The sequence below is a fragment of the Sinocyclocheilus anshuiensis genome, unplaced genomic scaffold, assembly GCF_001515605.1.
Source record: "Sinocyclocheilus anshuiensis isolate Anshui unplaced genomic scaffold, SAMN03320099.WGS_v1.1 scaffold1203, whole genome shotgun sequence".
NCBI classification, from domain to species: domain Eukaryota; kingdom Metazoa; phylum Chordata; class Actinopteri; order Cypriniformes; family Cyprinidae; genus Sinocyclocheilus; species Sinocyclocheilus anshuiensis.
In genome coordinates this window covers 280,570-291,084 of record NW_015539980.1, presented here as the reverse complement: position 1 = coordinate 291,084, position 10,515 = coordinate 280,570, and the positions used below count along the sequence as shown (strand labels likewise).

Sequence of the window (10,515 nt, the reverse complement as noted above, 5' to 3'; positions counted from 1 at the left end):
TGTGTGTGTAATTTTTTTTTTTTTGTAATTTCTGCTTAAAAACGTATCAAATTTATTTTAGCTAGTGGCCAAATTAAAATTTCAAATTTTCTTCTAGTTTAACTTAATGTACTAAAATAACTAAAACTGTAGAAAATAAAATAACTGAAAAAGTAATGAAAACTATATAGAAAATAAAATAAAAAGAATAAAACTGACAAATACAGACCAAAAAGTACCAAAGCTTTAACTAAACTTTATAATTGTTATTATTATTATTGTTGTACATCAAAATGTGCAATAATATTTTTAAAATGTGCTAAGAATATTTTCTATTTGAAACAATCTTTGTCGTCCCACTTTAGAAAAGGATGTTTCAAAAGTGGGACAGCATGTTTTGACTAATGTGGGACAGTCAAATATGCTATGTTATTCAATTGATAAAATGTGCATTAAGAAAGTTAAATGCCATACATGTATTTTTGTTAAATATTTGGGCTTATAATGCAGAAATATTATTTGTTTTAAGATCCAGATTTAAAATTTAGAGACTAGAGGACAATGGGTTTCTGGACCATGATGAGTCCATGGTAACAAGGACTACTAATTTTTGTTATGAAGTGTTTTTATCATCACAGCTTGCTTAGCACATGCTTTTGAAAATACATATCCCATATTTTTACCATGTGCAGAGTACAGAAGTTAAATTTTTTAAGTTTAACAGTTTTAAAGACGTTCCATGTTAAATCTTTTTTAATCGTTTATGAAATTATTTTGCTATCATTATTGTCCAGTTTTACATGTTTGACTTCATTACTTGGTTATTATTATTGTTGCTGCCAGAAATCTGACATTTTTGTAATAAATTATTTTAAATAGTAATAGTTTAATTTCTGTTATATAGTTGTATTTAACATTCCACATGTGAACATATAGGCTATATAAGACAAACTGATGAAGACAGCAAACACACTGTAGGCCTACTAAATTAATTAAGCAAACATGGTTATGCACATTTAACCAGGAGCATTAAATATGAAGTTTGCTTTGTAAAAATTTAACTATTTCTAACCCAAAACATAGTGTCCCAGATTTGAGCATGAGCTGTCCCACAATAGAAAATCCACAAATTCTTAAACGATTTGGCACAAGGAGCACTGATATATGCGCAATTTCCCCTTTAAGTACAATATCTGAAAAATTTATTCTAATATAATAAGGGAACATCTTGGGGATTTTATAACGATAAGAGATTTTGATTTATCGTTTTGGCTTCATATGGAAATATGAGACCATTCAAAATTGCAAAAAGTGTCCCACATTACCCTATCCACCCTATTATTATTATTATTATTATTCATATTATTATTATTACTACTACTTCTACTAAGTATTAATAAAAACTACAATAGTGTCTCAATTATACTAAAATAATAATAATAATAATATACAAGGAAAATATTGAACTGTTTTGGCCAACAAAAATTTTAATTAGATATAAAACGTGCCAAACATGTGACAACTTGAACCAACTTGCCAATGTTAGTTTGGAGCTATTTAGCTACCTCTGGTTTCCCCTATTCATTAACAACTTATACCGAAAAGTATTTTGTTCTAAATGTCACCACCAAACCTTGCGATAACATAGGCCTAAATTATACTGAATGTCACTGAAATGTTGTATCTAACTCAGGAGAGTGACCTTGAGTTCCCTTGAGTAATGTGAAGCACTGCTGCTCTCCATGGTGCTGAAACAGGTTCAACTGATAATGATGCCCTGAGGAGGTACTGAGGAATTTCTGCGACTCCAAGGGACAGTTTGATCAATGCGATCATGTTGTTGTTGTCGGGCAAACAGTGCAAGAACTTTATTCTTCATCCTAAACTATACTTCAATATTCCAGAGTTCAATATAACCATATCACATTATAAATTGCTTATTATATATTCACTGAAAACTCATGGTGCATGTGTTCAGGTAAAAAAAAAAAAAAAAAAAAAAAAGATTTCGGAAACAAAGGCATGTGTAAACATTTATTACAACTGATCTGAATGACAATTCAATAACATATGCATATACATATATAACTGGACTATTTAAACAATTTAATAAATATCTAAATAAATATGCATGGTTAAGAACAATTTCTGGCGTCATAGATAATAACAGTAAAAAAATATATATTTTGTCAGGTAACCTAGAAATGTGCTTTGATAGTAACTTCTTGTTTTTTGTTGATGTCAAAAATATAATTGAATATTACTAAATCCACCTGAATACATTATGGTTACACCAACAAAAGTCATTGTAAGGTCAGATCAAGTAGAAATAACTCTTTAAAGTAACACCAGCACTAAAAATTTAACTTTTTTGCAGTGTAGAAGCTCCTAATCATTAAGACTTCACCACTTCTTAGAACCTGGAAAAAGAGAAAAAAAAAGAGAATGTGTAAGTTAGTGAACCATAAACCTGTATGTTAATATAATTCCTGTAAATTAACGGGTCGAGAAAACTATTATAAATTGTTGTCCAGAAACAGTTCTTTATTTTTTTATTCAAAGTATGTCATGTCCATATTAACCGTGCGATACATAAATAAAGTGGTTACCTGAGCGTCCGGCGGTGCTGCAGCCCAGGGACGACATGGAGCCGATTCTGTCCAGCTTGTGCCCGAAACACCCGGAATATCTCTTGGAGTCCTGCCGGACTGTCCTCAGGTCCCGAGCAGACAGATAGTCCCTCATGTCAGTCTTGGGTTGAGGTTCAACGCGGGTGACTTCAGGATTATCCTCCTCTTCTTCCACTTTCATCAGTGTTTGTTCTTGAGAAGAAGCGGGAATGGACTCCTCCAGTCGCTGTAGAAGAAGCTGAAAGGGCCGCATGTGGCTCATTAGTTTGCCCTATTGGGTGAGCATTATTAAGCAAGTTTGAGTCCTGTCTCATTCCAACCCGATCTCATGAATGTGCGTCTCAATTGCACGAGTTTATGTTTCGATTTGGCGTACTGTTTATACGCAGAAATTGATCAAATTGCATATGATACGCAATGGGTATAGGATTAGCGCTGTGGGGTAAATGCGTGTCATATGCACGCCAAAGTCAATTTTTCCGTATCAACACCCCGATTTTCTGCTTTTATTTGGCGTACTATTTATACGTATTTTCATGAGATGTTCGTCTTACCTTTAAGACATCCCTGTCCTCGGTGGTTAAGGCTGTGTTTTGTAGCGGGAAGGCGCCCATGAGCTGAACGCTGAAGAGCAAGAGAAGGCCGACTAGAGGAATGTCAATCGACTTCATGTTTCCTGATGTTTTTGCTGCTCTTCTGTCTCGTTGGTCGTTGTCTGTAGGCCTATACTCTCTCAGCGGAGCCTCAAGCTCTTTTATACTTTAAAGTTTGACACGCCAGTTATGTGAAGAATGGCGGTGCATTCCGACACCTCAGTCTGATAAAGGCTGCTGTCGGAAATCAGTCCTTTAAAGCTTATAGACGAGTCCAAATGGGCCATACAGTGACGGGAACACCTTCATGATTTCATTATACCCCTGTTCCCTGAAATCATTCACATCAAGTGGCTTGCATGGCACTTTAAGGCAAGTTACAGTAGGCTACATACGCTTTATCTGAATAATAATTAATAATGTCACTAACAAACACTGTATAATGTTAGAGTGAGCAGTTTATAGGCTGAAAATATATTAAAATACATTAATAAGTATTAACTGTGAACATTAATCAATGGTTTCAAGATTCAGTCACACTTTATTTTAAGGTCCAAGTCTTGCTATTAACAATTGACTTTTGCCTCAATAAACTCCTAATTTGCTACTTATTAATAGTTAGTAAGGTAGTTGTTAAGTTTAGGTATGATTAGGGATGTAGAATATCATGCAGAATGCGCTTTATATAAGCACCAATAAACAGCCAATAGCTATGCTAGTAATATGCATTATAATAAGCTAATAGTTAATAGTGAGAATTGGTCCGATAATGAGGTGTTACCGATAATTCATATGATTTCACTCAGATGGAGCGTCATGCATATTTATACAAATCTTAAGATTTTTATACGAAATCGCCAGTTTGTAAAATAGTTTTATGAGATCGGGTTGACTTTTTAATTTTATATATATTTGTGCACATTTGGACCAGCTGTTGCTATGCTGACGTACTGTCAACTAGAAAGATCTCATTGAGAATTGAGACACTGGTAAAGCATATGAAAGTAGGAAAGAGGAGGATAGCAATACATGTTTATTAAGACACTATGGGTGCAATGCATGTTCCAAATATATTTGTATAAACGTAGAGTAGTTATAGAAAATGATTAGATGCAGGCCTCACTCTTAAAAAATAAAGGTTCTTGGCATCAGTTGTTTCATGAACAACCTTTAACACCCATGTAACCTTTTCATTGCACAAAAGGTTCATTATAGTGGAAAAAGGTTCTTGAGAAAATTATAATATTCTTCACACTATAAGACCAAAACAGTTCTTTTAAGAACTGCTCACTGAAAAGTTCTTTGGGGAATCCAAAATGGTCCCGTTTGGTACCGGAGTAGCCTATCTGTAGTTTAGGATTACATGTGTATCACAGAGCTGATTTAAAGTGCTGGAATCACATTGATTTTCCAGTTCATAACAAATATGGGAAAACAGGTCAACAGAGTTAGAGGGAATTACCAATTGTCCCAGTTACAGTGTTTTAATGATTGTTTTCATATAAATCAAGCATCTTAAGAACACAATGCCTGAGTCCTCTTCTCTTCATGTCTCATTCTCAAGATCATTTCAGTGTGTTTTTTTTTTTGTGTGCTCATATCGTCTGTTGCTTTTCAGTCTCGGAATCCAACACGCTCTCACTCTCAACTCGTGAAATACTTTTCAATCATTTCTACTTTTACAAACCCATTTAAAGAATGAAATACGTCTGGACATGACGCACAGAGCAAACAACTGAGAGCAGTGGGGTTCCCTACACGCTGAAAAATGACGCTAAAGGGGCACCAGTGCGTAAAAACGGACGCCAAGGGGTCCTGAAAGAGTCCATACGTGACGAGATGGGAGTGAGAACGCGTTAGAGCCTATATAGGCAAACAAACTATAGGCTGGATTATATAACACCTAAAATTGAATGACAATAAAGGAAAGTTTCATTGTGAAATAATTCATATCATAAACGTTTAGTCAATGTATGTGTTACTTTACTTTTTCTAGTATTTTGTTTGTGTTTCTGGGTCATGCCTAAATTCAATAGATCTCACCAACAGATATTTATTTATGTCAATAAATTATCCATGTGATCACAATAAACTGGACTATAGCTCCAGCATACACTGTAAAATGCTTATAATTAAAGCCATTTTTTTTTCATGGAAATCTGAATAAAAGTTTCATTCGTCAAAAATTGACTTACATTATGTTAGCTCAGGTAGAAATAGACCCTTATGGCCATCTTGGCACTTTTTAATCATTGATTCATGGTAAAAGTTAACACTAAAAATATAATGCAATTTATTTTGCAAGGAGCAAAACTATGTTTTAATTTTAGTTTTTGATTTTTGCCTGAATGGATTTCTTTATGTCTATTTTAACGGGAAAACAATTACATATGCATCATGCTAATGCATTATGTTAGCATATATGCATTAATTTATCTTCTAAGTTCATTGTCAAATTTACTCACTTTAGTTTTAGACCACAGTGACTCACACGTTATGCAAAATATTTATTTTGCAGCAATATACATTGTCTATAACACGATTGGATTTATAGAGGACATAAATAAATACATACATAAATAAATAAATAGATGCAACGGTACAAAGCAGCAGTCATGGAATCTTCAAATACAAACTATTTACATGTCTACAGCTTAAATAAATAATGGCCAACACATACAGCATCACCTGAACACAAATCTACGGTAAACGTTCAGTCAACACTTCTTCTTTTTTCTTTTTTTATCGAAGATGTGCCTGCCAAAGTGTGTCAAGTATTTCAAAGTCCCAACCTGCAAGAAGTGACATGACATGAAGTAATAAGACATGACTTATTTCATTTCTAATACGCGTTTGCACAACGTTCCATGTTTATATTTCGCCAACATCTCCTAACAAACCTCCGCTTTAACACCCGAGTCCGCTAAAAGACCCGATTCTTTCGAGTCTGACCCCAAAGCAGCTCCTCAGCCCGCCTTTCTTGAATCGACTCCAGGAGCGCTTGGAAGTGGACAGTAAGTCGCCTAGAAGACGCTCGATGGCGCTATCTTTTCCAGCCAGCGCTGAGTTGCGCGCATCTGAATCCCACATTTGCTCATCCAGCGCGCTCTTCTCGGATCTCGCATCTTTCTGCTCCATCACCGACTCCTCCGACTCCACAAACGGCGTGTTCACTTCTTCATCTAACAACTGCTTAAGACTCTGCTATAAAATATGCATACATGCATGATTAGTCAGAGTCTAATAAACGTTTAAGAGTGAGCTAAGACTGAAAGACTCACCTGTAAACTGGTGACTGGTTTGGCACCGACCAAGTTTAAAAGTAGAAGTGAAGACACGCAGAAAATAGAGATGTTGTTGGCGATCATCGTTGCTGAAGTGGTCTGGATGTGGTGGCTGTGTGCGGCTGCCTTGACTCTTCACTCGTACCCAAGCACCGTGTCCAGGTGCGCGCTTTTATTTCGCCAGGAAGCAAGAGCAAACCCTACGGGGAGGGCTCTTCATTTTCATCAGGATCCCACCTCGTTGACCGACCATTACAATGGTGACGTGCAGGAGGCTCCTTCTAATTGTCAAAGCATTAGATGTCAAGTGCGCAGAACATCATCTCGTGTTTTATCATGGAGGTACAGTCCATAGCCTCCATGCGCACTTACACTCGTCTCATCCCAGTGTTTCTTACAGTAAGCTCTATTCAAATCAGTGTACAGCATTTTATCCAACACTTTGTGCATTTAGTTCAAGGCTTACACACATTGCCAAATCAAGTTACCTTAAGATTAAGAACTAGAATGTTTTACTTGGACAGAAGCTGCCAAGTGTTTGGATTTTTTCATTCACAATACTTATGTTTTTAAAATCACTCAGCATTGAAAAAGGCAACATGTGACCGAAACGTTTGCCTTGTTTTTTCAGTAAACGTTTATTTGTGATTTTTGGTGAAGTGTGCAGGCTATTTATTTATTTTTTTTCTAGTATTTTACTTTTTGGGAAACTTTTTTTGGGCTACGCATCTCGGTTGGACTGTTTTGAAGGCACGGTGAGTTTCTGGCTGTTTTCCTGTTCTTAAAATGAGGCATGAAGCAAAACATCCCTCTGGCTAGCTAGAACCTAATTTTGACTTAAGAAGCGACTGTTTCATTAACTCTGAAAAACTGCAGTATATGAAGGTTTTGAAGGCAGCATAGATGCATCCTTCATATACATATGACATCCCACAGTCCTGTAATTTTTTATTTTCCCCCAAATTGTTTCATTTCTACAGAGAAATAATCATTGTAGTTGAATTTGATCTAGATCATTAGATGTGACACCATGACGCCTTGGAAGCCAGCCTGAGTTTCCTTAGGAGGTAAAGCCATTGTCTGTCAGTTCAGTTTGATGGATTTCATGCAGGCAGTGTGTGGTTAACTCACAGTCTGGGAAAGTCTTCTCAAAAGAGATCCCTCGCTTGTTCTCAAGGCGATGTGAATGCACAGCAGTGGGATTTTTATGTAGTGATGCAAAAGTTTCTTTACACACAAAGATGACCCAACAAAACAGAAGAAATGTCTCTTCAGAAAGCTTCAAACAATAGAAAGAACCACAGAATCCAAGTTTTACGCTGATTTTCCCATATGTATGACAGGCTTTGTGGCCACCTGTATTACCAAATAATACCAAATCATTTACCAAAATGTCTGAAACACATTGAAACTCCAACCACAAAAAAAATGTACAACACAAATCTCACTACAATGGAAATCAATCCAATTTTTCAGCTAATGAGAAAATGCTTTCTAATTTTCTCAAAAAGTGTAAACACCATGACTTTGCGGTTCTATCAAAACACGGTCTTTGGTTCTGGGACTGGCATAGCAACATTGTCTCTCTCAGTCAATAGGGAGAGTTTGTGGTGAGACCGTACGACCAATGGCAGACAGTTTGGGAAACCTGTTTGAAAACAAGCATTGTTTTCACATTTGCTTTGGTGACGCCAGTGGCTCAGAAATGACACACTTCAGCTTTAACCCATCGTTGTCCCTCATTACTTTCACATTGTCTGCTGGCTGCGTTTATTATATTCTCTCATATTTCATTCGGGCAGCTCTTAACTTCGAGCACAGTTCACTGAGCACTGCTCTTTCCCTGATGAGAAGCCAATGGGGCTAATTAAGATTTTAATGACAGGCTGCACTGCAGTCTGTTCCAAATGTCATTTATTTGCTAAAGATATCATATTCATAATGTGTTACAAAAAAAATAAATAAAATAAGATCAGCAAAATCGTAATAATTCAGTATTTAGAATTACTTTATTTTGTTGTCCTTTTCAAAAATGTCTAATTCCAACATAAGCCATTTCAACATCACAATTAGTCTTTAAAATGTTTATAGCCACATGTCATTAGGCTTGCAGAGGGAACGATATCTTCCAGATGGCCTCCGACCTGTTTTCCTAATAGCTGTTCTAGATGCCGATGGCCGCTAAAATGCTAATCAGTCCCTGTTTGCCTTCATACTGTGCTCCAGTGGAAAGCTAGCAAGAGATCATCAGTCAAGCCCTGGCCACCTGTCCTCCTCATGCTGGGTGGAAACCAGCCTCGGGCCTTTATTGGTTTGAGCCAGGCCTCTCGTGATGTTCAACCCAAACCTGAGTATAGCCAGCGGCCTTGTTAGAAGGATGATAAGTTTCTACCTCTCCCTCACTTGATTTTGCCATGAGTCTCAAATGGAAATGTTTACAGGCTTTAGCTGCTCACACGCTGCATGTTTGAGATCACTCTTCAGAAAAGCAGTTTAGCTGGATCAAAACAAGTAAAAGACGATTTTTGTTTTTTTTTGAGACAAAGACTGTAGTTGTTTCTCCTGTGAAGTATTATTAGTGGCGTTTGCTGGGAGCATTACTTATTTTTCAGAGGGTTATTGATTTCAGCAAACTCCTAACATGAAATCTAGCTATGATTAACTTGCAACATGCTAAGAACATGAATGATGTGACTTGTTAAGGACGGATAGTACTTGTCATGGTGATCTGACCTAGGTTTTGAACCCTAGGGGTATACCCCATTCTGATAGATAGATAGATAGATAGATAGATAGATAGATAGATAGGTAGATGTGCGATTTGTTAATAAAATGTTTTTTATTGATTTTTATTATCTTATTTATTATAAAGACCATATTATTTGTTTTTGTTTGTGTGATTATTGATTTATTTATTGGCTATTTACAACTTCATTTCACCTAAATTCGCTTTAATAGGAAGATATAATTTTCACTGATGATAAAACAACATTTTGTTAGTCCAATTATTACAATTACAAATTATTACAAGTTCAATTTAGTTTACTTACTACAAATGAAAAACCTTAATGCGCGCGCATGCACACACACTAAAATAAAATAGAATATAATAGAATATAATAGAATATAATTTAATTGAATTGAATAAAATATAATAGAATTAAATTAAATTAAATTAAATTAAATTAAATTAAATTAAATTAAATTAAATTAAATTAAATTAAATCCACAATATTTTCTGTAGGCAGTAAATGTGTAAAATGAAAAATCTTTTTAACCATTTTTTAATTTTTTTTTTACCTTTGGGAATTTCTTCAGTAATTAATATTTAATATTCTTAGTTTAGATTTAAACAATCTCTTATCCAAGCAATGTGACCATGTGAAGGGATAATAAAACACTCTTTGTAGTCACACATACTGTATGCGTGTCCACTGAAGGAATCTCACAGATGATAACACACAGGACGGTCTGTTGGACATTCAGCCTGTCAGTTTCATCATGGGACCTAGTGGCAACAAAGCAAGTATATTACCGTAATCATGCCATTTCAATAAATAATGGATAACAGCAGTTTCCTGCTTGTAAGAAAATGAGGTCATATGGCAAAGGGGTCAGTTTGATTAATACTGCATATGCAAATACAATCAGTTCTTCTCAAGTTCACACAGGTGTCCCACACAGAGCAACCACCGGTCTAGTTCATCACATTAACTAACAACATGTTCCACTAACATTTGACAGCCTCAAGGTATCTAAAAATACCCATTGTCTTCACTTTGACCATCATTTCTGTCATATAAATTCCACTTGCTTTGGTGTTTAGCTATCTAATGTAATGATTACATATTCTTCTTCACCATATTTGTGTGGTCACTATATAATGGTCAGTAAACATTGAAATGTATGGGAATGTATTTCAAAGTAAAGTTCTGTGAGTCTACTCCGAGTCTTTATGTTTGGAAGGAACTTGGTTTTTCAGTCCATTCACTTTCAAGTTCATTAACACCTAACAATCTTCCGTTTTAC

General features: G+C 35.5%; 2 protein-coding genes across 2 annotated transcripts; both read right to left on the bottom strand.

The window, feature by feature from the left end:
* Window positions 1-2,382: 2,382 nt before the first annotated feature.
* Window positions 2,383-3,280, bottom strand: LOC107687134 (brain natriuretic peptide-like). Its single transcript, XM_016484365.1, has 3 exons — window positions 3,164-3,280; window positions 2,589-2,847; window positions 2,383-2,399 (listed from the first exon to the last, which is right to left on the bottom strand). The coding sequence occupies exons 1-3, from the start codon at window positions 3,278-3,280 to the stop codon at window positions 2,383-2,385; spliced, it is 393 nt and encodes a 130-aa protein (XP_016339851.1).
* A 2,680-nt stretch (window positions 3,281-5,960) lies between these two features.
* nppal (natriuretic peptide A-like) lies at window positions 5,961-6,600 on the bottom strand. Its single transcript, XM_016484372.1, has 2 exons — window positions 6,484-6,600; window positions 5,961-6,406 (listed from the first exon to the last, which is right to left on the bottom strand). Exons 1-2 carry the CDS (start codon window positions 6,568-6,570, stop codon window positions 6,110-6,112), a joined length of 384 nt encoding a protein of 127 aa, XP_016339858.1. The 5' UTR covers window positions 6,571-6,600; the 3' UTR covers window positions 5,961-6,109.
* Window positions 6,601-10,515: the final 3,915 nt, after the last annotated feature.

Coding starts and splice junctions, on each gene's coding strand:
- nppal (XM_016484372.1), bottom strand. CDS start 6,570: ATGATCGCCAACAACATCTCTATTTTCTGCGTGTCTTCACTTCTACTT. Junction 6,407..6,483: donor AACCAGTCACCAGTTTACAG/GTGAGTCTTTCA, acceptor CATATTTTATAG/CAGAGTCTTAAGCAGTTGTT.
- LOC107687134 (XM_016484365.1), bottom strand. CDS start 3,280: ATGAAGTCGATTGACATTCCTCTAGTCGGCCTTCTCTTGCTCTTCAGC. Junction 2,848..3,163: donor AGGACAGGGATGTCTTAAAG/GTAAGACGAACA, acceptor CGGCCCTTTCAG/CTTCTTCTACAGCGACTGGA.